The sequence below is a fragment of the Aulonocara sp. 'chitande type north' Nkhata Bay genome, unplaced genomic scaffold, assembly GCF_057382095.1.
Source record: "Aulonocara sp. 'chitande type north' Nkhata Bay isolate Kocher_YH1m ecotype deep benthic unplaced genomic scaffold, A_spYH_male_GT1.1 unmapped_scaffold_20, whole genome shotgun sequence".
NCBI classification, from domain to species: domain Eukaryota; kingdom Metazoa; phylum Chordata; class Actinopteri; order Cichliformes; family Cichlidae; genus Aulonocara; species Aulonocara sp. 'chitande type north' Nkhata Bay.
The window spans coordinates 938,397-964,951 of NW_028234352.1; the positions used below are offsets into that span (position 1 = coordinate 938,397).

General features: G+C 42.4%; 2 protein-coding genes and 1 pseudogene across 4 annotated transcripts in view; 2 read left to right on the forward strand and 1 right to left on the reverse strand.

Moving 5' to 3' along the window:
* LOC147300662 (uncharacterized) lies at positions 1-25,299 on the forward strand. 3 transcript variants are annotated; one of them, XM_086285000.1, is made up of 5 exons: positions 1-303; positions 12,851-12,988; positions 18,840-18,945; positions 22,571-23,839; positions 24,165-25,299. In XM_086285000.1, exons 3-5 carry the CDS (start codon positions 18,928-18,930, stop codon positions 24,855-24,857), a joined length of 1,980 nt encoding a protein of 659 aa, XP_086141126.1. In that variant the 5' UTR covers positions 1-303; positions 12,851-12,988; positions 18,840-18,927; the 3' UTR covers positions 24,858-25,299. The 3 variants fall into 3 exon arrangements, with proteins under 3 accessions (XP_086141126.1, XP_086141125.1, XP_086141124.1); XM_086284999.1 differs by lacking the exon at positions 12,851-12,988; XM_086284998.1 differs by lacking the exon at positions 1-303 and having other exon boundaries at positions 10,216-12,988.
* Positions 1-26,555, forward strand: part of LOC147300656 (uncharacterized) — a 423,782-nt gene that overhangs the window by 171,984 nt on the left and 225,243 nt on the right. The gene's annotated exons all lie outside the window — the stretch shown is intronic.
* LOC147300663 (uncharacterized) lies at positions 15,945-17,460 on the reverse strand (annotated as a pseudogene).

Below are 26,555 nucleotides of genomic sequence, written 5' to 3' on the forward strand. Positions count from 1 at the left end.
GTTGATTTTTTTCGCCTACTCATATCATCATTTTTTTACTCCTGGTTCTGTATGTTCATGTTCTGTTCTTTTGTAAACTTCATCTGTTTGTATGTTGTATACTCATTGTGTTTCAATAAAGTTCGATTTAAAAAAGGTACGTTCTAAACGAAGCTTCAGACGTCACTGATCACGTGACTCTGGCCAAACGAATCAAGCCTCGACACGGTGCTTCTGAAGCAGCGCGTTGATCTTTCTGACACACGCACCGGAGCGTCAGCTTCAAGCGGACCATCACTACGTCTCACATCTAAAGGTGTCAAGGTAACTTTGAACTGAGTTCAGTCAATCTGGAGTTTTTCCAAGTTTTCTGTTGCTCTCTGTGAGAGAAGAGCGTTAAAGGCGGGGCTCTCCAGAGTCCAGCAAAACAGGAAACCACAGCTGGGTGTGTGTAAGTGTGCAAACCAATAGAATGCATCGTGGTGGGGGGGGCATCACGGGCAAGAAAAAAATAAAATAATCGGTCGTACCCATGCTTCCCCGACGTCATGCCAGCGCATATTGGGAAATTCGTAGGCACCGATCGGTTTTCTATCAGCCATTTGCTGGGAGTAAGGGCGCCCTCCGTTTGCGAGGTGCGCCTGCTGCTGGCGGCACAGGGAGGAGAGGGCGGGGCGGCGGGGAGTCTCTGGCTGGCTGGAGCGGCATCTAATAACCAACTCGCAAAACAAAATAAAAACAACAAACAGATATTATGATACAGACTTATAATCTGCACCCATGTTTTTTCTAAATTCTATAAAGTGAGCGCGAGAGCCCTCGGTGCGCCTGCGCGCTGCTGAAGTCAAAGTAAACTTTATTGTCATCTCCGCTACAGACAGTCCAGCATATAGAGAGACGAGACGACGAGGCTGCAGTTACAGCGGTGCAAGTAAACAAACAATAAATATAAGAAGAGTAAGAAAATAAATCTACACTTTAGGACTCGGGGTAAAGGATCAATAACAATTTAAATTTATAATTTACAGTTTGATGATTTAAAGTCTCACACAACCCGTCAAAAGGGGCGGGGCCGGCTGCTTCCAAGTAGAGCACATTTCATTGATAATGATGTAAATCCAAGCCCATCATGGATTCACGATCTGAATCCTGGGTTGTGTGAAATCCCAGAAATCAACCTTAGACAAAGTGAATCTGTGAACTAAGGTGTAGGTCTGTTAGGCAGGGCCGTGCAGAGAGGTTTAAAGGGGCGGGTGCTCAAAGTTAAAAAGGGGCACATTGAACCAGGCTGAATAACAACAACACACTTTCATCAAGAATCTAATATGGGCAACAAGGCAAAGCAAACGTAGCCGATGCTTTACCTGATGGGTACAATGTTGCTGTTGAGGGGTTGCTGTGGATAGTGCTGGAGGGCAGGCAGGGCTGGACTGGGACAAAAAATCGGCCCGGGCATTTTGACTGGAGACCGGCCCACCAAAAATGTGACGTCATTCATGGATAAAACCGCAAAGGATTCTGGGAACTTTTGGCAAGAGGTACTAGCGCATGCAGGCTTTCAATTGAACTCAGTTACACAGCGATAAAAAGAAACACAAAAAATGGCAAGAAGCTGCTGTATTATTAACTGCAATAGCCGGTGTTGTGCCAAAAAGTGATTGTCTGCCAAAAACTGATTTCCGGTATTTGCAAAGAAACTGATTGCTCGTATTTAAATTGCTATAAGTAACTTGTTGGGCTATAATATGTGAAACATATGTCAAATGCATCCCTCATGGATGACATAAAGTCATACTGAGCTACAAACAACATTAGTGTAACAAGGTAGAAGCCGCAATCAGTCTGTGGCATTGACTTTTATATAACCTTTATTTATGCCGTAAAAAAAATCTAATTAACATTAAAAATGTATTTTTTAAGAAGTAGTTGGACAGCAGAAATGGCTCAAATATTACAAGTATTTTTCCACTACTAATTAATTACCGTTGAGCTCAAAGGTTATATTAATACACGGTTAACGAATGTGTATTTATGACGACGATTTGTGAGACGAACAAAGGTAAACTTACCTTTGTTCGTACGATGGTCTTTCGGTGCATTTCAAGGTCCTGCACCCATCCGTCGGTAAACTGTACCTGGGCTTGTTGCAGTGAGCTGAAGTTACTAAACTTCATGAGTGTATGCACTCACTCCAAGAACCGTATAATTATAAATCTGAGCGTGGTGAAAGTTGGGCAGCACGCTAACGTCTTTTGTCCCTCTGTGTGCTCGTAAGGGTCTGACCCTTTCACTCCTTTGATTTTTCCTCGTATCTTTTCTTTGTCTTTTCGTCGAGTCTGTCTTTGTACGGACCGGCATTGTTCTCCGTCGTTTTGTACATACCTTTTTTGTGCGGCAAAGAAAAAACAAGAAGGTATTGGAACCGGAGAATGAACGTTTTGTGGTGCTGCAATTGCAAATGCTTGTATTTGATGCGGTACTTGGATTGTTTTGCCAGGAGTTCCCGGCATGCAATGCGCAAAGTCACGTGGTCTGTCAATCGCTATAGGAAAAACCATAAAGCCTTTGCATGAAAACAACTGCTTTGATGTACACTGCCTTGTTGGTATATATGTATCAATCTAATAAAGTTAAACCTACACCATTCTCCCTATTCGGGATTTTAAACAGTACATAGCGGAAACAAAAAGACTGCTTGGTAGAGTTAACCTCCTGAACTATCTACAACACATGGTAGAAACCTGAAATTAAGACCAAGAACACTAGAGGTGAGACATGATCATTAATTAATATTAAAATTAATAAATGACCGATTTAGGGATATTTTCATAAAGTATTTATTTACCAAAACAATAGAAAACAGCATGGTAGCACAATATATTTTGCTAACACAGCAACCTTTAAATATGAAAGGAGACAGAGAAAGAAAGGTGAGAAAGAAGAATAAGAATAACACTTAATTGAGTTTTTGATGGCATTTTACACACAGTACTAATACAGTATCTAGAAAATATGGGAAAATACTGGCATCATATACAGTACTTACTTCTGAAGAAATTATATGGGACCCTGAAAAACAGGACACAAGTGAAAGGACAAAGAACTGTGAATGGCAATTGATGGACTTGCTCAGATGATCACAGTACTGGCATCTTTATTCCAGAAAGGAATTAGAGAAATCATATACACTAGTACTTACGTTGATGAACTTAAAAAGTTGAATGGTCTCGAACCTCTTAAACAAACAATGTATGATCAGACCCTGACAAACAGGACAGAAAGGAATAAAGATTAGATGAATATTAAAATCTATAAAGGACAGATTATGATTGAATTGTATCACCAAAGACTATTCACTCATCAATAAAAGGTCACCTACAACACTTCCACAGCAGCAACACTGAACATATCTTAAGACATGGAAACCTTTATGAAGTGAAAGGACAGACAGTGAAGGTTGAGAAAGAATTGTACTTAATAGATTTTTTCAGACGATGACAGTACTGGTATGCTTACTCTAGAAAAATGGTTGAATCATATTCCATATAGTACTTACTTAAAATGAACACACTTCAGTCCTCCTAAAATGACTGACAGCATCTGAAATGAAACAATGACAGATTAAGACTGTAAGAATATATGTTTATAAATGCCTAATACTCCAATCTCATATTTATTCTATCTATTAAGATGGACAAATTCTAAGCATTTACCAATCACTTGACTTGTTTGAAGTGAAGGTAGATACTAAACGTATTCATTTAGGCAATAACAATAAAGCTGAATTTAATATTAACAATAGATAATTAGGACTGTTTTGCTCATTTTTATTTCACCTCACCAGGTTACAAAAGGAGCTTTCTCAGCAGGTCACTCTTCTCAGCTACCCTGTCAATGACCATGTCAGAGTCCAATGACATGAGAATGTCCTTTTCAGTGGCCATCAGCATAAACATCTCCAGCTTGTTTGCAGACAGGCTGCTTCGGAGTCTGCTTTTAATGAAGTTGAGTGTAGAGAACGTTCTTTCACAGGCAACCTGAGTGAGGGAGAGGGTCAGCAGGTACTTGTATGCCAGCCCAAGGAGACGATAGGCATCAGACAGCATGTTGAACCGCCTGAGTATTTGATAGCAGCACAGTGGGCAATTTTTGCAAGAACCACAGCTTTCGGTCACAATTTCACTTTCTTCGTCCCATTCTTCAGATCTGTCCTTTGCTGTTCTGGTCGTGTACTCATCTACATGTGATGTCTTAAGCCTTTCCCACTGTTCAGCAAAACGTTTCAGTTCTGACTGAAGGTTATTAACTGTAGCCCTGCTGTCAAATTTAAGTAGACAGGCGCTGAGGTTCTGAAATGCATTACTTGGAAGAGAAACTGTTCTGACCTGGCTAAACTTCCTGGGGTCCAACCATGCCAAATCGGCAAGAAGAGGGCCATGTATGACAAATCGTCTGTGGATTGCTTCAATAACTGTGTCCAGGATGATGTTGTGCACTTTCACCTCATATGATTTCTCAGCATTGATTTGCAACTCATCTTCAGGCATCTCTCCGGCCATGCCTTTTCTCCTTTTGGCTCTCTTTTTAGGTAGTTCAGCCTCCACTTCCATGTCTGTGTTGTTCACCCTCTCCTCTAGTTTTTGATTTGTCTGTTTCACAAATGTGTCTGCAGCTGTCTTCACAGTTGGAAAGTCCCTGGCAATACTTTTGAGGCCATCTTGTGTGGCAGTCACCATATGATGGGCAGAGAGAATGTCCATCCCCTTTGACTGGAGGTACTTTGACAGAGGAGTTGTTTGCTCAAACACTCTAAGAAATATCTGTGCTGTTAACACAGTTTCATGCTTCAAGAGACACTCTTTAAAGCCTCGTGCTTTGACACAAACAGCTGGCTTTTCTTTTTCCCTCTTTTCAATGGCTTCCATCGTCAGCACTACATCAACGAAGAGGCCATCATCTGGTTTTCCAAAATGTCCAAAGATTTTCTGGAGGGCATCATGCTTGGCCCACCACCGTGTCTCACCTATTGGACTGAGGCGTCTGTGTCTTGTGTTTTCGGTTTGTTTCTCCCACAGATTAACCCTGTGATGGGACTCCTTGATGAACACAGCTATGTCATTAAGTAAATTAAAGAGTGATCCACTTTCAATGACACTTTGTGTTGTGTCAGCAATCACAAGATTAAGTATGTGTGCATAGCACCACACATGCACATGAGTTGGAGACTGGGCAGTCATAAGTGCTGAAAAGCCTTTGTACTGGCCCTGCATATTTGAAGCACCATCTGTTGCATTCCCAATGCACATGGCCTTGTCTAGATTCAGATGCTCTAAAACTCCGGAAAGCAAGTTTACAAAGTACTGCCCCGTGGATGCTTCGCACCTCACTATGGAGACAAGCCTCTCCTGCACAGACTCAATAACATACCTGATGATTACTGAACACTGATCATAACCTGTGATGTCTTGGGTTGTGTCTAGCTGAACAGAAAACATCCCAGCTTTCTGGACATCACTGGCGATGCTCTCTTGAAGGAGATGGCCAAGTGCATCAATCACTGAGTTGACAGTTGTTTTGGAGAGTAGGGTGATGAGAGATCCTCTACCTCTTGATCCACTGGTCTGATGCAACTTCTTGCTTTTTTCAATGCAGTCATTCAAATGTTCTCCAAGGCACATATCATACTTGCCTAATAACACAATCAGTTCCAGAAAGTTACCATGATCGATGGTGTTATCACCTAAAGTGTATGCAGCCTCATTCTCCACATGCCTATAGCTGAGTCCCCTCTTCCCAAGTACTTTGATCACATCCACTATACGCTCTAAAACTTGCCGTCTCTTTTTCACTTGTGCTCTGTGAGCTGACAACTGACTGCCAGCAAACAAGCTCCTGATGTTGCCTTTTGAGCACCTTAAGAAAAAAGCTTCAGCACAGGTCTGGTGTGTAGTGCTCTTTTCATGCTCCTCTGTGCGCAGATGTATATGTCGCCAGTCACTCATGCCTGTTATAAATGTGCTGGTGTCAGTCAGCCTTGCAAATGCCAGACACACAAAGCAGAACAATAAATGGCGTTCTTTGCAATAAGTAAGCCACTTCCTGTTGGTGCCATCTTTACAGCTGAACACCCTCATCACAACTGCACTGCTACTGTTCTGCTGTGGGTGGTAATCTAAGAAGGCCTGTAATATGGCAGGTTCAGGGCGAGCAAAGTCATCGATGCCCTGGCTCTCACTCTCCTGCTCTTCCATCTCTCTCTTGCTCCATCTCTCTCTCTTGCTCCATCTCTCTCTCTTGCTCTTCCATCTCTCTCTCTTGCTCTTCCATCTCTCTCTCTTGCTCTTCCATCTCTCTCTCTTGCTCTTCTCTCTCTCCTGCTCTTCCATCTCTCTCTCTTGCTCTTCCATCTCTCTCTCCTGCTCTTCCATCTCTCTCTCCTGCTCTTCCATCTCTCTCTCTTGCTCTTCTCTCTCTCCTGCTCTTCCATCTCTCTCTCTTGCTCTTCTCTCTCTCCTGCTCTTCCATCTCTCTCTCTTGCTCTTCCATCTCTCTCTCCTGCTCTTCCATCTCTCTCTCTTCCTCTTCCATCTCTCTCTCCTGCTCTTCCATCTCTCTCTCTCCTGCTCTTCCATCTCTCTCTCTCTCTTGCTCTTCCATCTCTCTCTCTCTTGCTCTTCCATCTCTCTCTCCTGCTCTTCCATCTCTCTCTCTCCTGCTCTTCCATCTCTCTCTCTCTCTTCCTCTTCCATCTCTCTCTCTCTTGCTCCATCTCTCTCTCTTGCTCTTCCATCTCTCTCTCTTGCTCTTCCATCTCTCTCTCTCTTGCTCTTCCATCTCTCTCTCTCTTGCTCTTCCATCTCTCTCTCTCTTGCTCTTCCATCTCTCTCTCTCTTGCTCTTCCATCTCTCTCTCTTGCTCTTCCATCTCTCTCTCTCTTGCTCCATCTCTCTCTCTTGCTCTTCCATCTCTCTCTCTTGCTCTTCCATCTCTCTCTCTTGCTCTTCCATCTCTCTCTCTTGCTCTTCCATCTCTCTCTCCTGCTCTTCCATCTCTCTCTCTTGCTCTTCCATCTCTCTCTCTTGCTCTTCCATCTCTCTCTCTTGCTCTTCCATCTCTCTCTCTTGCCCTTCCATCTCTCTCTCTTGCCCTTCCATCTCTCTCTCTTGCTCTTCCATCTCTCTCTCTTGCTCTTCCATCTCTCTCTTGCTCTTCCATCTCTCTCTCTCTCTTGCTCTTCCATCTCTCTCTCTTGCCCTTCCATCTCTCTCTCTTGCCCTTCCATCTCTCTCTCTTGCCCTTCCATCTCTCTCTCTTGCTCTTCCATCTCTCTCTCTCTCTTGCTCTTCCATCTCTCTCTCTCTCTTGCTCTTCCATCTCTCTCTCTTGCTCTTCCATCTCTCTCTCTCCTGCTCTTCCATCTCTCTCTCTCTCTTGCTCTTCCATCTCTCTCTCTTGCCCTTCCATCTCTCTCTCTCTCTTGCTCTTCCATCTCTCTCTCTCTCTTGCTCTTCCATCTCTCTCTCTTGCTCTTCCATCTCTCTCTCTTGCTCTTCCATCTCTCTCTCTTGCTCTTCTGTCTCCTCTGTCACAGACTTCTCCACTTTTGATGATAAATCAGCTGGTGCAACATGGATTGGCACAATTTGTTAAGACTTTGAGAAGTTTGAGAAACTAACCTTAAGCATAAAATAAAATTTACTATCAGTAACTTCATAGCACCCGCCCAGCAGTATATAAACTCCGTCATGCTAGTTACGCTGTACGAGTTATTCTAAGCGACTGTATAAAGTCACCACAACGAAAACAAACTACAACTAAAATTAGTTTATATCTGACACAGATAGACAGCAGGTCATAACTTCTTACCTGAAGTTCAGTTCCTCTGCCACTATGACCGGCGGCCGCCTCGGGTCTCTCCTCCTCCTGCCTCCCCTTTCCTTCATCCACCTGCTGGCCTCCACCACTTGCTGATCTTGCTAAATCTATGGAAGCTATGCCATAGCTACCACCAAACAATTCAGTAATTTTCACACATTTGGCAGCGTCTGCCTGAAGGGCTTGTTTCTTTTTGGCCCTAATTTTTTCGGCACCTCCTTTCCTTTTTTTGTTCTCCATTTTCTTTAGTTCGTCTATAAGATTGCTAAACATGGGGGAGGGTGCATCCGACCTCCTCGGCTGTAATTGGTCCAGCCCAGAGTCGATCATGACCAATTGGCCAATCCAACACCTTTCATTGTTTATACCCTTCCCAAAAAAAAAACAAAACAAAAAAAAAAAAAACGGTCGGCCCATAAAAACAAAAAATCGCCAGCGGCCCACCGGGCAAGTGCCCGGTATGCCCGATGGCCAGTCCAGCTATGAGGGCAGGGCTGTGTTGGTCTGAGACTGTAGACATTAAAAAGTCCACAGGAGAGATGGTAGCTGATTAAACAAGTGTCATGAGATAATAACAAAATGCAAAGATTGGTGACAGCGCTTGGAACCATAAGGCAACAAAAAACTGTGAGAAATAATTTAGGCTCTGCCTGTGAATCACTCTTTGCTTCTCTTCTTCCATCCCATCATTTCATATATCACTCTGCACTTGCTGTCTATGTGAGAACAAGGCACAACTTGCTATTGCAATAAACTATAATCTAATTATCCACACCTAACAACTCTTACACTTAATCTATAATAAAATGATGACAGAAAAATGTTATAGCCCTGCCTTTAGTAGCCTCACACAGCTCCTGCTGTTTCCTCCTCATGTCCTTACCAGCCATGTCTGCACAATGTTATATCATGAGTAATATTTTTTTTAAAAATCCATCTAAATAAAACACACACATGCACACACAGTGACATTTTAGACCTTCTTCAGAATACTGTATATACTATGGGCATCATGGTGCTGATCCAGAATCCTTACATTATTATTTATTACTAGAGCTACAATAATAAAGCAATGAGGAGGGGGAAGTAATAAATATGAAATAATGTATTTATGATGATTCCATGTGTTTCACTATCCACTCTGTGCAGGGCAAAGCTTATTACATGTTTAAACTGTAGAGATACAATCATTTTACTGCTGTAAAATCCACATTTTGTCTTATTTAAAATATAAATCTAATATAATCTGCTTCTTAATGTATGTTCTTTAAAATACAGCGTGTGTTTTTAATATATTATAATTATAATAATGCATTATTATGTGGACATGCATATTAGATCGTTTTTTAGTGAAATATAATCCCCCCAGAAAGGCAGGAAAAGCCCGGAAACTTACTTTAAAACTAAATATGTTCCCTAAAACGGTGACAGAGCTACAGACCCATGACAGCCTTACACAGGTAGCCAGCAGCTGTGACCAGCACTACCTGTGCAGTTAATAAAAGCACAGGTAATGTTTGTCGCGCTGTTGCACACACAGCACGCTCGTTTGTTTCAGTTCGTCAGTAGCAACAAGACAGCTTACCAATGTGTACGTAATAAGCTAATACTCCTGGGTGCTACACACTACAGTGTGCGCTGTACACCTACTTACTGGTTTTGTCGCATCAGTCTGTGTCTCTGAGTTAACTTGTGTTTCTCCTACAGCTCCGGACCGCAACAAATGCGCGTGCTCTTTGTGAGCTCGTTCCCGGCTCGTAACCAGCGCGTTCTGCCGTCAAGGGCGATCATTGGTTAAATGTGATCATGTGACTGATGCAAGCCAGATCCTTTTATTTAGCAAAACTGTGATTAATAGTTAAATATTATTGTTTTAGGGGCACAGACAGGACTCCGCACGCACGCGCGCGCGCACACACACACACACACACACACACACACACACACACATTAAAAAATAATAATAATAATTTAAAAAAAAAAAGTTGCCTCAACAAAAGGGCACCTTGGGCACCATCAGGAAAGGGGCGGGTGCTCAAGCCCCTGTAGCCCCCCCCCCCCCCCCTCTGTACGTTCCTGCTGTTAGGTTAATTGTGCTGATCCTCGGGTTGGGGGATTTGTGTTTGTACTGGAGCGCAAAATTCAAACCAATGGAAGATGGACAACAAAAGTTCAAAGCCATCAGGTGCTCAGGTTAGAAAAAAGAGAAAAGATGCAGGTAAGCAGACGTGTGATTGGATAATGGCAGCTCATCCTGAACCAATCAGACTAAACTCCAAACAATACATTATGTTACAGATTTTAATATTAATTAGTCATTGTTACTTGTTGATTTGTCCTTTTCTCATTGTGTGACGAATTATGACGACTGTTTGGTAGCTGTTATTGTCTCTCTCTCTCTCTTCATGTGTGTTTCTCTGGTGAAACAATAGTTTTGTGTTAATGTTAGGGCTGCACGATTTTGCATAAAATGAGAATCACGATTTTTTGGCTTAGAATTGAGATCATGATTCTCTCATAACAACAAATAAACATAAAAACAACAAATGTCTCACGTTTTGTTGTTGCAGCAAAATGTTGTCTTGCTTGAAATTCCGTCTCCACCGTTGCTCGACGCTGCGTGTACAGAGCAGGTAGTGCAACAATAGAAAAATAGTTGCGGGACGGCACTGTGTAGCGTTTGTCTAGGGTGTTGATCGTTTTCCTAAATCCCTCGTTTTGCACAGTGTTGATGGGAGCCATATTGTCAATCCTCAAGGATTGACGTACGCACGATGTAGTTATAAAACAGGGTTTATTCTGGTCTTGGCAACCCGTGAGAACTGCTCACGGACAAAACAATAAAACAAAAACATCACATCAAAATGCGCTCTTGTACGTAGTGTCAATCAATCAAAAAAATCCTTAATTACAGAAAATAAACCATTTAAAATACACAAACCTCGTGAGCTGACATCCAGGAGGTGCTAAATAGAGCTTTATGGCCTTATTGCCTTATCTTCCATCTTCTTCGTCAATTATTTTCACTCTTTAAACAATATTTTCTCCATGTGTGGAGCTAACTGTGAGTTGCAGCATGCAGACACCATGTGTGCTAGCAAAAGAAAAGTGGCTGGGTGGAGACCCAAACAGCAAAACTGTACCCTACACAGTTCACCACCAGAGGGTGCAAAGGAACAAAATCCAGACATACAGCTTAACAAATATCAAATGCAACAAACATCAAATGCAAAAGACCGTTACACTCCCACCAATCACTTGTGATTAAAAAGAATAAAGTATTGCCTATGAACTAATGAACGGCTTTTGAATGAACTATCGTGAATTATCCTTTAAGCAGAGTGCGGTGGAGAATCGTCTTCCGCTTCCATCAGAATGACTGTCTTCTGAATGGGTCTTTCCAGGTGCACAGGTTTGGAGTTACGTTTTCCTGCTCTATCCAGGGTTGGATCACTCAGCAGCAATTTCACCTTCCTCACTTTTCCATCCTTTCCAGGATACACTTCAATGATCCTTGCCAACTTCCACTGGTTGCGTGGAGTTATCTCATCCTTCAGGAGGACAACATCATTGATCTTAGCATTTCTGTGCTCTTTGGTCCACTTCTGTCTTCCTTGAAGATTTAACAAATACTCCTTTTTCCACCTTGTCCAGAAAGTGTTGGCAAGTAGTTGAACACGACGCCACCTCTTACGGAGATAAAGATCTTCTTTCACAAACCTTCCTGGAGGTGGAGAGATGATTGTGGACTTCATGGTTAGTATGTGATTCGGTGTTAAAGGTTCTGGGTTTGATGGATCACATAGTTGGTCAGTAGTCAATGGTCTGCTATTAATCACTGCCATGACTTCATACAGGAATGTCCTCAGAGAGGAGCTGTCGAGTTGTTTGGCTGATTGTTCCAGAATGGACATGAGAACACTCCTTATGGTGCGAATTTGTCTTTCCCAGACACAACCCATATGACTAGATGCTGGGGTGTACATGAGAAACTCACAGTCCAGTTTCCCTAGCTTGGCTTGATCCATTTCCTTAAATGCTCCAATAAACTCATTTCTAGTGCCGACAAAATTCGTGCCTTGATCACATCTTATCTGACGAACTGTACCTCGGATGGCCATGAATGCACGTAATGAGTTGATGAGGGAATCTGTAGAGAGATCGTCAAGCATTTCAAGATGCACTGCTCTGGAGCACATGCAAGTGATTAGCAAGCCATAACGCTTTAGCTCCTTGCGGCCTTCTTTGACATAAAAAGGACCAAAGCAGTCCATCCCACAGTAGGTGAATGGCGGTGTGGTCTCCATCCGATCCTCTGGGAGGTCTGCCATCTTCTGCTGCTCTGTGCGCCTTCTGAACCTTCTGCATTTTACACATTTATAGATGTAAGATGACACGATCTTGCTGCATCCAAGAATCCAGAATCTGTTAGCTCGAAGTTTGAGCAAAGGCTGTTTCTTGAACCATCTTTATGATTGTTAACTCTGCTTCCTTTCTCTCTTGTTACACTACTGATGTCGTGTGATCTACTCTTGTGATCCTTTGCTTCTTTCACATAGCGCTTGAGTCTAGCAACTGCCTTAATCATCCTCGACCAGTCGGAAAACTTGTGTAAGCGATCTAACAGTGACCTTTGTTCCTCCCCTTGTATCTTGTGGACTTGAACCTTCTTAACCTCCGGGTCACTGGTTGATAACTCTCCCACCTTAATTTCCCCACTGGGTATGATCTTCTGCCAAAGGAGGTCTGGGCCTTTGAACCAGTTTGATGCTACAAGTTGTTCTGCTGTGAGACCTCTTGAGGCGTGGTCTGCCGGATTATCTTCGGAAGTTACATACCTCCATTGGGTTGAATCTGTGCTTTGTTTGATGCGTTCCACTCGGTTTGCAACAAACACATGAAATCTTCTGGCTTCATTGCTGACATATCCGAGTACCACCTTCGAGTCAGTCCAATACCTTTCTTCTGAAATTTCCATTTCCAATTCCTTTTTCAGCATGTCACCAGTGCGCACAGCAACAACGGCCGCCGACAACTCAAGCCGAGGTATAGTTGTGACTTTGGTTGGTGGAACTCTTGATCTTCCCATCACCAATGAGCAGTGGACTTCACCAGTTGTGCTTACTGCTCTGAGGTAAGTGCACATTCCATATCCAGATGCACTTGCATCAGAAAAATGATGAAGTTCGTAGTGCTGTGCCTTGAAGGTCGAAGGAATGTAGCATCTGTGAACCTTTACGTCTGCAAGGTTTCCCAGGTCACGCAACCAATACTCCCACTGAGGTCGAAGTCTGTCAGGTAAGTTATCATCCTGGCTGAGTTTATCTCGACACATTTGTTGCAAAATCTGCTTTCCCAGCAGAATGAAAGGTGACACAAACCCAAGTGGATTGAACACAGAGGCGACTGTGGCCAATACTCCTCTTCTGGTGAGTGGTTTGTCCTTAACAACTACTCTGAACTGAAATTGATCTGATGCCACACACCATTGTACGCCAAGTGCTCTTTCCATGTGTACTTCACCGAGTGCCATATCTAGCTCTTTGGGAGCTGCAGCGCATTCTTCTTTCGGAAGCGAAGCTAGAACTTTGGTGCTGTTTGAGATGAACTTGTGCAACCGAAGTTTGCCCATGCTGCAGAGTTTGCGTGCTTCATTAACCAGCTGTATTGCCTGATCTTCAGTGTCAACACTTGCTAGTCCGTCATCAACATAGAAGTTGGTTTTGATGAACTTGATGGTTTCTTCATTAAAACTTCCTTCCCCTTCAGCTGCAAGATGCTTGAGGCCATAGTTGGCACAACCTGGAGAAGATGCTGCTCCAAATAGGTGTACCTTCATCCTGTAGACAGTGAATGGAGTTTCAAGGTCACCGTTCTCCCACCACAAGAACCGTAGGTAATCTTGGTCACAAGCATGCACATGGAATTGGTGGAACATGCGTTCGATGTCACACATGAAAGCCACTGGGCCTCTTCGGAAGCGACACAAGACTCCGAGCAAGGTGTTTGTTAGCTCTGGACCAGTGAGGAGATGGTCATTTAAGGAAGCGCCTTGGAACTTGGCAGAGGCATCAAAGACGACACGAATCTTTCCGGGTTTTTGTGGATGATACACACCATGATGTGGGATGTACCATACTGGTGTCTTGTCAATGTCTTGCTCTGTGACCTTTTCAGCATCTCCATGGGCTAAGATGTCATTCATGAATTTCTTATAGTCCATGTAGTACTGCTTGTTACTCTTGAGCCTTTTTTCTAAACATTTGAGGTGATGAATAGCACATACCTTGTTGTTTGGCAGGTTCGGCCTTTCACTCTTAAATGGGAGTGGCATTTCAAAATGACCATCCTCCTTGTGCCTAATGCCGGCCTTCATCTTTGTTAAAAATTTGAGATCTTCTTGAGAGACCTTTGTGTCTTCTGGTGCTTTCTCAACAAAGTCAGACTTCAACATCTTTAGGACCTCTGTGGGAGAGATCATTTCCTTTATTTGAGTTCTGTAGACATAGTGAACCTTGTTGGTGAGATTTAAAGAGGGATTAATGTCAGGCACCACTTCCTTCACAATGACTTGGTGACTTATTCCGAAGGCGTCTCCATAATCGAGACATGGATTGCCATAACCCACAATACTCCATCCCAGATCAGTTCTTTGCACAAACGGCTGATTTTCCTTTCCAGACACAACCTCACAAGGAACAAGTGCTTGGGGGCAGTTGTACCCAATCAGCAGACCAACATCACAGCTTTGTAGTGGAGCGATCTCACTTGCAATGCAGTCAAGATGAGACCATGCCTTAGCTGTTGCAGGCGATGGAATGTGATCTCGGTTTGCGGGAATAAAGTCTCTGGCATACGTCACTGGTAGGGAAATGGTCTTATTTGAGTAGAACCCTCTGACTTTTAGACCTGAGAACTTGCGACAGGACACAACTGTGTTTCTTGAAGACATAGTAGTGAGCTTTAGCTGAGTCGATTCACCTTTGATATGCAGAGCTTGTGCCGTTTCTTCAAGAATAAAGGTCGTATCGCTCTGTGTATCAAGGAGCACGTACACAAGAATTTCATGCGCTGGCTCACCTTTGGTTGACACCCATACTGGAATAATGGAAGATGTGTGAGTGTCGTCAACATTCTGTGTGACTCTGTTAGAAGTCGCTTCACTTGTTGTTGGTGTGACACTGTTGTCTTGTGAGACATCTGCGTTCGTTTGTCTTGTCCTGTCACTGTTCTTGTGTGGATTTCTCCTTGTTCTGTCTTCCTTCGTGCGATTGTCATGAAGACATGTTGGATGTCTTTTATTACATGTGTCACAGGTTTCTCTCCCTTCGCAATCCTTGGAGCGATGACCAGAGTTCAGACAGCCAAAACATAACTTCTTGTCTTGAACAAACTTTAGTCTCTCAACAATGCTCTCATTTATGAACCTTCTACACTTAAGTAGGCTGTGACTCGACCTTTCACAGTACACACAACTAGCACTAACAGTCCTATCATTTGAGTTAGTTGCTAGCACCTTTGCTCCATTGCCTCTGTTCCTTGTTGTTTTTGCCCCTTCAGTTTCACTTGGCTTCAGAGCAAAGAGAGATGTTATGGGATTACAGGCAATTTTGGCTTCCCGTGAGATGAAATCTACGAATTGGCTGAAGCTTGGAAAGGTGTGAGTCTCTTCTTGCACTTCTGTAACCTTTCTGTTCCACCTTGAAGTAAGCCAATCTGGAAGTTTTGCGAGCATTTTTTGGTTTTCATTGCAGTCATTGAGCACTTCAAGCCCCTTCATTTGCGACATGGCTGTCTTACAGCAGCAAAGGAAGTCAGCAAATGCTTGAAGTTCCATACTGCCTTTAGAGCTTATCTTAGGCCATGCGTCAAGTTTGTCTCTGAAGGCCTTTGCTACGAGGAAGGGATTTCCATACCTCTCTACGAGAACTGTCCATGCTGCATAGTATGCAGACTCTGTGCCAAGCGGGAAGTAGCCTTCTATTGCCTTCCTTGCAGGTCCACTTACATATTTCCTCAGATAATAAGTCTTCTCTTCAGTTGGTATATTTTTCCTGTCAATCAGAGTCTGAAAGGAAATTTTCCAATCATTATATCTGATAGGGTCGCCACTGAATATTGTTGGCTCTGGTACCGGAAGACGACTTGCATTAAGAGACACTACAAATGCTTTGACCAGATCTTCTGTGTTCACCTCTTGGTGCGGTGTCACATTTCGTGGCGAGGAACACCGTTTCATATGCTGGTCATTGTTTTCAGACTTGACTTCATTTTTATCAGATCTGTGGTGAAGTAGGTTGTATATTTCTTCATCTGAACATTCACTTTGTTCATACACTCGCTGTCGAGCCTTTGCTGCATTCAGCTTTTTTACAGTCTCAAGTCGCTCTACTTCTCTGCGCTTAGCTTCTAGAGCCTTTTGTCTTTGTGCTATTTCTGCTTCTTGCCTTTCAATTTCCTTCATATGGATTTCTTGTTCAAGCAGAACTTGGAGAGCAGCCTCATTTGCTGCAACTTCAGCAGCTGCATCTTGTCTTTTAGCCGAGAGCCGGCTGGAGTGTCTAGAGGAAACCCTCGAATGAGAAGAGAGCTTAGTGTGGTGTGACTTAACACTCATCCTGTCTGAGGCTTCTAACTTAGGCATAGACTCAGTCTCCTTCCATTTTTCATCCCTTTGACTTTTCACATCTGAGGCTACGTATTTAGATGAAGACTCAGTGTCCTTCCAAAGTTCTTCATCTCTTTGAACCTCCGCATTACTTGGGCTTGGACACTTTCTTACAGATTCGATAATTGTCTTTGTTATGGCTTCACACGTATCCATCCTTCGTCTTGTGTCACTATCTGGAGATTCAATACGTCTCAAGTCATCATAGGCTGCATTCACATCCTTAGAAACACTCAAAACCTTGGAAACATGTTCTTGTAGCAGATCCTTTGAGCATTGACCATCTATAGCTCCTTTGGCATTCTTAATGACAACCTTCCACTTCTCATAGCGCACACTGAAACGATGTGCAGCCTTCTTTATGTGCTCACCGTACAGTTCTTTGCCCTTTTCCGTCAATGTACGGACTCGTTGGCTCTGTCGTGCTCTTTGTGAGGTAGTAGAAGCATCATCAGCTGTGCCTTCAACTGCTTGTAGTTGCTCATCTGCAGAAAGTTGTTCCACATCACCCTTTTCGCTGACTTCTGGATTAGCCTCAAACTCTGCCATTGTTGGAGGGGTTTGGGTTTTTTGTGTATCTTACTTAGCCTTAATGTAAAGGTGCAGCAGCTTAAATTTGATTTGTTAGTTGAGGAGCAAATGAATATTAATCTTCATTTACTGTTACAACTTTAAAGCACAGTAATTACTATTACTCCTTAAACATCACTTAACATGTATACTTAACTCACATTACATCTCTTCTCCAAGCCAGTAATACTGTTTCTTACAGCAACTGCTGAAGCCCACCATATGCACGATGCACAGGTTACTCATCACAACATTAACTTAACACTGTATGAATATCAGTCACTTGAACAGCAGAAATGTAAACAATGAGAAGGAAAGAAAAAAGAAGAAATATTTCAGTCCTTTGTTTATTTATAAAAGGAAACTTATCTTAATTAATTTTACAGTCCTTTTCCTTTTTATTTCTCTTTCTTGTGGTTAATTATATTGAGTCCTTTAACTGAGGCAACACTTATTTTCGGGGCACCTGAATTTCCTGCGGGGCTGCGTCCTTCATCTACCCGTGCAGAGCGGAGTTCTCACTGTAGCACCCTCAAGGATTGACGTACGCACGATGTAGTTATAAAACAGGGTTTATTCTGGTCTTGGCAACCCGTGAGAACTGCTCACGGACAAAACAATAAAACAAAAACATCACATCAAAATGCGCTCTTGTACATAGTGTCAATCAATCAAAAAAAATCCTTAATTACAGAAAATAAACCATTTAAAATACACAAACCTCGTGAGCTGACATCCAGGAAGTGCTAAATAGAGCTTTATGGCCTTATTGCCTTATCTTCCATCTTCTTCGTCAATTATTTTCACTCTTTAAACAATATTTTCTCCATGTGTGGAGCTAACTGTGAGTTGCAGCATGCAGACACCATGTGCGCTAGCAAAAGAAAAGTTGCTGGGTGGAGACCCAAACAGCAAAGCTGTACCCTGCACAGTTCACCACCAGAGGGCGCAAAGGAACAAAATCCAGACATACAGCTTAACAAATATCAAATGCAACAAACATCAAATGCAAAAGACCGTTACACATATCTTTGGTCAGGTGATAAGTGATAGCCTCCGTGATGTCTTTGTGCCTGCGGGAGTTTGACGTGTATAGGGAAGCGCTGTATAAGGTTCCCGTTATTGATGTTTGGGTGGTTGACCCGGACGGATTTTCTCCTGTCACTTTCTCGTCATCCCTGACGTGCTCTCCGTTGTTTTTTCCCTGCTAATTTTAGCATCACACGGCACAGCTTCTGTATCACGTGGTATAAGGCTCCGCCCTTGTGATTTGTTGAGTAGGAAGAGTGAGCGCTTGTTTTCATGCAGAGTACGTCCCGGATCAAAATGTGAAGTTTTACAAATCACCACTTCTTTAGTGAATATCATTTCAGTCTCAGACAATCTCGTTTCTCTTACAGAGGTTGAATGCACCTTCTGCGGATGGCGGTACCACACAGTGTGCGTGGACTTCCCCTGCACAGAAGGCAACTACAAATGCTGTGAATGCTAAATAAAGAGAAACAAATGATCCCTGTTGTCTTTGCTTGATGATTGGTTTGAGTCTTGACAATCCACATTGCTGGCGTTGCATCTTTCAATGCCAGCAATGGCAGGTATCAGTGCTCAAAGCTTTTGTGTTTGTTTCCAACAAGTTGCCCACCTCGGGAAACAAAAATGTGTTCTTTTACTTGTCAGATGAACATATGAGACACTTTGACTCTTCAGTGCAGTGTGGAGCCTAACAAAGATCTGTTTTGTGTCCCAGCTGATCAGCAGGAGGAGGAGAGTCTGACGGAGCAGCAGAGGAACATTTTCAGCTACTTGGACTCAGCTCAGCCACTACAGAGGAAACAATGAGCTCAACACAGAAGGTGACAGACAGAGCAGGACCATATGACCAAAGATATTTATCACCATATACATTTGAACATTTGCCATAACGATGTAGCTGACGATAGAATTTACACCAGACAAAATACTTTACAGCTGCACAACTTTATTAAAAAGCCATCAATGTATTTTCACTGAAACAAGCAGCTGTTGTTTATGTGCATTAAAGTTATATAAAAATGTAACAGTGCAAATGCAAATTCCTCGCTGACAGTTTAACCAAAAGGCGTTTCCAGTGGAAACTGGCCGACACATCCTGAGCATAACCATGTATAATATCCACTAAACTTCAGAAGAGGTTATACAGTCGTGGCCAAAAGGTTTGAGAATTGCATAAATATTGGAACCTGGAGAAGTTGCTGCTTAAGTTTTTATAATAGCATTTTGCCTGCACTCCAGAATGTTATGAGGAGTGATCAGATGAACTGCATCGTCCTTCTTTGCCATGAAAACGAACTTAATCCCCAAAAAGCCTTACCACTGCATTTCATTGCTGTCATCAAAGGAGCTGCTGAGACCATTTCAGTGATCGTCTTCTTAACTCAGGTGAGAATGTTGGCGAGCACGAGGCTGGAGATCATCATGGCTGTATCCCGATTCAGGTTCTGCAGCTTTAAAGTCCTCAAGGGCCGCGTACTCAAAGACCGCTAAGGCCGAAGTGCGAGGCTCGTAGGCTCGTGAAATGGGACGTCTAGCCTCCGTCGCGCTGCCCAGGTTGCCTAGCAACCATGATACTAACAGCTGGAAACGTTTCATACAGCTTTGTTTGACAGAAATGAAGGAGAACATATTTAGTTCATTTGTTTCTACATGAGCTCTGTGTGATTTGATGAGTATCTGAGGCTGAGACCACAGGACTGTGAAACATGATTGTTGGGCTTCATTTCTGTGCTGAACAGTCGTTTAAGATTAGCTGTAAATAACAATTAGCTGATGTTGTTCATGAGACTAAAGTCATCTCACTGTGGTAATGTAAATATAATATGGCCAATATTATAGTTATCATATTAATCACTTCACTCACAGACAAGTATCTGTGACAGTGTGTATACAGATGTATCATATATAAGAGACAAATATTGTTCATTTAATATGTTGGTACTAAATGTGGCTGAATGCTTACATATATGTGTAAAAAGCAAATGTACGAGCTGTGATAACTGTGTCTGATAGAATGAAGAGTAGACTGATATATGAAATATTCCTTTATTGGGTGAGAAAATCAGACCATGTCATAACTGCTGTAAGTCACACAGAATAGATATCAGAGCCTTAAACAGGCTGACTTCTGCTAAATGGGTCAAACTGGGCAGAAAGTCTACAAACACATAACATCCTTATAGAATATGATGTAACACTATAGATCAACTTAGCTCAGAATATATAAAGCATATAAACAGTTACAGCAATATGATGCAACAAACACAGCAGCTACTGATCCAAAATACTCAAAGCTTCATAGAACTGAAACAAACATTTATTTTTAGCTCCATCCTGCTGCTGATACAGACTTTAGGTTTCTGAACATTAAACTTGTTGCTGCCTTTCATAGTGTGTAACTTGAAGGCCCTGAGTACTTTCTCCCACACTGGAAACACTGGGATGATCACATTATTTGAACATTACCTAATAAGACTGATTCAGCACAGACAGTTATGTTAAACTTTCCTAGCAGTCCTTCACAAACAGGGAACAGTCTGTCTATTCTCTCCATCTGTCAGCTGCTGCTGGCTCTTCCTCCTCCTCTTCCTCACACACTGCTGAGTTTGTCCTGGTGGATCATCAGGGCTGCAAAGCCTCACAGATGATGTGCAGCAGTGGCTCCCTCAGTCTGTCCTCACTCTGGACACTTGCAGTCGTCACACATGGAAATCAAATGTGTGATAAGCTGCAGGATTCAAACACAAGTGTAACTTATAAACACATGTTCATACTTTTATTCCACAATCAGAGAGAAAGAAACAGAGAGAGAGTGCAGGACAGACAGACAGGTGACAGTCTCAGGTGTACACACTGCTACACAACAGCACCAGAGAAGCAGGATTTAGTGTTTGTGTTATTACGAGTGTAAACAAGAAGAGTTCCAGATGGTGCAGTGGACACATGTGTGACTGCTGTGATTAAAGCATCTTTCTTTCAGCTTAACGAGTGAACCGTCAGCTCGTTCAAACACACGTTAAAGTGCGTTTGGCTCGACACCACCGAACAGAGGCAGCAATATAACACAGCTAACATTAACAGTGCAGTGGATCCTGCTTGTGCCGTGATGTTCAGGACTGCAAACCGAGCAGCATCACTGACTTTCAGCTTGTTGTGTTTGTGGATATATGACTGACTTTAATTATCCACAAAATCATCACATTCTCTGTCAGATTAAGGTCGACTATTGAACGGCGTATATTTTAAAGGCTTTAAAACAAAGTTAACGCTGAAAGTACAAACATCACTAATGTCACATAACTCTGCCGACAAGGCATAGCTATGGCTATGAAATGCTCTTTGTGTATCACTTCTTCATTATGAAAGATGTCATTAATGCACTAGTAATGTCTCATCTGGAGTATTGTTCAATCATTTGGTCAGCAGCTAATAAGACAGATCTTAACAGACTTCAGTTAGTCCAGAATAAGGCGTCCAGATTAGTGTGAAGATGTTCATACTATACTAATATTGATAAAATGCATAATAACCTTTCTTGGCTTCCTGTACAGGCTAAAATATTCTATGGCTTACTTGTAGTTCTAAAGAAAGCAATTCTGTTAAACACACCACATTTATTCTGCTCAGCTCCAGTATCCAGATGAAATACATCATCATATTACACAGTTTTCAACAAGCTGCAATTTAGTAAATGCTCGAGTTAAAAGTAACGTTTTGTAAAACTGTTACATTTAGAGCAACTTTTAAGTGGAATAAGTTGCCTTAAAAAATTAGAGAATTATTCAAAACTTCAATGAACACTTAAAAGCCGATTTACAGAGCTTTTAGTTGTTGTAAATATTGTAAGACATGATTTGTTTTTGAAATTTGTGTAATGTGCCTCAATGTTATTGATATTATTATTATTATTATTGATTGCTTATATTTGAACAATTGTGAAACCTCACTGTGGATGTAAGAGTGAAATTATGTGGATATCTTGAATCCACTTTATTGTGTAATATTTTATGTGAGTATTTGACGGAAGACGAGCAACATCTGTTGTGGAAGCTAACGGGGTTCCTTTAGAATAAACAAACATAGGATTTATTATCACTGAATAATTCTGTATAAATCTATACAAATTATAGAAATATGTAATAGGAAACAACAAAATAATCTAAATTATAAAATAGTGTGTGTGTGTGTGTGTGTGTGTGTGTGTGTGTGTGTGTGTGTGTGTGTGTGTGTGTGATTTTAGTGTTTGAACAGTCATGAATTATCTTTAACAGCAGGTTGGATGTAATGTGTTTCCACTACCAGCAGGTGGGGATAAGAGACCTTTAAGGTGTTTGGCGCCACGCTCCACCTTCAGGTTTAAAACTAGTGTTAATGGAGTTTGAAGGTTGAGTTTGTTCCACGACTGCATTTCACTCACTGCCTCTGTTTGTATCTCTGTCACTGCAGGACCAACATGGAGCCAGAAGTCAGGGCTCTCAGGAGGCCGACAAACCTCACAGAAGAAAGGGAGAGAAAAAACACACCTGTGACGAGTGTGGGATGGAGTTTACTCTGAAGGCTTCACTAAAACGGCATCAGGTCATCCACACTGGAGAGAGACCGTTCAGCTGTGACTTGTGTGGAAAGTCTTTTTCCAGGAAGGGTTACCTAAAAACACACCAACTCATCCACAGTGGAGTTAAAGCGTACAGCTGTGATCAGTGTGGCAGAGCTTTTACTCACAGTAGCCACTTACAGAGTCATCTAGTTACCCACTCTGGAATTAAGGCATACAGCTGTGACGAGTGTGGAAAGTCTTTTTCCTTGAAGGGTCACCTAAAAGAACACCAACTCATCCACAGTGGAGTTAAAGCGTACAGCTGTGATCAGTGTGGCAGAGCTTTTACTCGCAGTAGAAGCTTACAGAGTCATCTAGTTACCCACTCTGAAATTAAGCCATACAGCTGTGACGAGTGTGGGAAGGGTTTTACTGTGAGGGCTAAACTAAAACGGCATCAGGTCATCCACACTGGAGAGAGACCGTTCAGCTGTGACGAGTGTGGAAAGTCTTTTTCCTTGAAGGGTCACCTAAAAGAACACCAACTCGTCCACAGTGGAGTTAAAGCGTACAGCTGTGATCAGTGTGGCAGAGCTTTTACTCGCAGTAGAAGCTTACAGAGTCATCTAGTTACCCACTCTGGAATTAAGCCATACAGCTGTGACGAGTGTGGGAAGGGTTTTACTGTGACGGCTTCACTAAAACAGCATCAGGTCATCCACACTGGAGAGAGACCGTTCAGCTGTGACTTGTGTGGAAAGTCTTTTTCCTTCAAGCGTTCCCTAAAAGAACACCAACTCATCCACAGTGGAGTTAAAGCGTACAGCTGTGATCAGTGTGGCAGAGCTTTTACTCAAAGTAGCCACTTACAGAGTCATCTAGTTACCCACTCTGGAATTAAGGCATACAGCTGTGACATCTGTGGAAAAACCTTCAGCCAGAGAGGGTACCGAAATACACACCTACGCATTCACACCAGACATGATGTGTACTGCTGTGAACAGTGTGGCAAATACTTTACAACAGACGCACACTTACAACGACACATGTTTACCCACACTGAGGAGAGACCTTATCGATGTGACCTGTGTGAGAAGACTTTTAAAGCTCCACATCACCTGAGACGACACCAACAGAGCCACACCAGAAAGAGACTCTACAAGTGCAGCTACTGTGAGGTATATATTTATATTGTTATCTTGTCATTTTAGCCTGACTGTTTGGAACAACTCTGCTCATTAAACTGTGTTAGCATGTTAGCAATTCTACTGCATGGAAAAGCAGCTCTGAGTGATTATTCAGATTTTCCTTTCAGTTATGATTTTAGTATTACTGTAGTATTATGGTGGTAGTATTGTAGTTATTGCAGCCCAGTAAACTGAGTGTGTTAACTGAAACAGTCAAATGTAGTTGGACGTCTGCAGAGATGCTCTTTATTTCAGGCGACGTTCAGGATACGAATGTTGAAGGACTGACTTACACTGTCTTTGTGTCTTTGTTTAGAAGCAGAGCGACACAGATGGATCCAGTTCTCAACCCTGTCATCACTGTGGTGGTGGGAAAGACTTTCATTGTGACCTCTGTGGAAAAACTTTCAGTCAGCAAAAGACCCTAAAAGTACATCAACGTAGACACACTGGAGACAAACTGAAATACTGCAAAGAATGTGGGAGAAGCTTCACCACATCAAGTGAGTTAAAACAACATGAACTGATTCACAGTGGGGTTAAAAAGCACCTCTGTGATCAGTGTGGGTCATCCTTCACCACTGAAGGTGAGCTTAAATCACACAAACGAGTCCACACAGGAGAGAAACCACACAAGTGCAGACACTGTGAGAGAAGCTTCTCACGGTCAGGTAATCGTAACATTCATGAACGTACACACATGGAAGGAAACTACAGCTGTGACCAGTGTGACAAGAGCTTCAGGAATCTCAGTTCATACTCTGCACACAAACGATCCCACGTTACTAATAAACTGTTTCACTGTTACCAATGTGCCCAAACATTCACCTCATTGTCTGCTCTGTGCAAACATCAGCGCGATCACTCAGGGCTGAAATCACTCCCATCACTGGATCACAGTGAATCTGAAGACACAGAAAGATCCTCTGGTTTCTGTGTCAGACTCAAAAAGCTTGAGATCAGGCTCCACAGAGTTCAGATAGAATCATTTAAACTTGTGTTGAACTGAACTGGTTGCTGGGCTGAACTTCTACATAATACAGATCTACATGGGATCTTCTTTTCTGTTGTTTTACTGAGTCAGTTTTGTCCTTTTTTCTCTGTCCTGGTTTTGCTCGTCTGTAAATGATTGAAACTCAGTCAAATAGTTCATTGTTCTCCAGCAAAACGTTTTGGAAACTCATGTTTAACCTTTAAAACTCTGACATGTTTTAGCACACAAGGCTTCATCGGGGAGTTCACTCATGATTGGACCATGAGAACAAAGGTTTTTAGTTCTTTCAAAGAGAGTCTTGGAGATGTTTGATGTTTCTGTTTTTCTGAAACCACCTGAAAGAAAAACTATTTTTCTTGCTTTATGTAGTGTGGAAGTTTTTAATGTTTCTTCATCTGTGATGTTCTTGAATGTGTTCACATGAAGATGGTACAAATAAACTGTCCTTTCAGCTTTAGCTCCTAATTTATTCATTATTTATGGATGTAGCACAGCAGCCGTCTCTTGATTAACACATGGAGGGCTCGGGATCTGATGGTGTCGTCTCCCTATTTGCCCACTCAGTAAATCTCACTCATGGCCAAGAAATTGAAATAAACCTTGTTTCCCTGCTGGATAGTGATCCACTGTAACTCTGCTCCTCCTTCCTGTTTAGGATTTCTGTGGCTGAAGTAAAATTCCCTCCATCCATCACTTATCCCAGCTAACCCAAAGTGAAATAAAGTTTTGCTGGTCTTAAAAAAGCATTACAATAATGGGCATTACCAATGCAAACTGAATTAAAGCTGCAAGCAGCGTTATGAGGGCCCTCGCACCCCCGGCGCGTCGAGCCACGCCCAACACCTAAAACCAGCACGTCCGATCTGATGTCACATTGATGGAATTCATGCATTTAACCACCAGCTAACATTTCAACTCATTCATTCATGATTAGTTAGTCGTTCCACTAGGTGGCGCTCTAACCATTATGTACAAATGGCATAACAAACACTTCCAAGCTCGAGTCTCATCACACCTGAGACGTTTGGGAGAGATTGGACATTGTGTTTTTGAGTGACAGCAGATTACTGCTTTTTGGCGAGTGATTCAAACTCTAAGTGCCGCCATAACCACCCCGTTTCCCTGGACGTAAAAAGCTTCGCAATTTAACATCACAAAGGTCTTTAGATTCCACAAACTGCAGATCGGTCCAATCTGATGAAATCCCTTGGAGGAGTTCGTCAAAGTATGAGGCCTGAAAAGGGGGGAAAATGTCATCAAAATTACACATGAATTTTAAAATGGCTGACTTCCTGTTGGATTTGGGATATTGCTCCAAGAGACTTTTTTGTACATCTTGATATCTCCTATAAGCTTACCAGGTTTAAGACTCATACATAAAACACAGAGCTGGGGCTGATGTTTTGAAATTTCGTAGGGGGCGCTGTGGAGCCATTTTGCGCTATTCAATGAAAATGATCACATAACAACAAAGCCTTATGCACATTGGAGGTGTGCGCCAAATTTCAAGACTTTTTAAACTTTCCAAGCCCCTCAAAAGCCACTTCATTTTTCATGGTGAACAGCGTTGCCACCAGGGTGCGCCGTTCAGTTTAAACTCACAATTTTTGCACTAAAGCATCATGAAGGACTGATGGTGATATTCACCGCTTTTGAGGTGGCCACAATGAACCTGTGAAAATCAGTACAACAAAGTGTAAGACATGACATTTC

Bases quoted from the DNA above. Each gene is read 5' to 3' on its own strand.
- LOC147300662 (XM_086285000.1), top strand. The intron at 23,840-24,164 runs GTATATATTTAT...GTCTTTGTTTAG, and splicing joins ACAAGTGCAGCTACTGTGAG to AAGCAGAGCGACACAGATGG.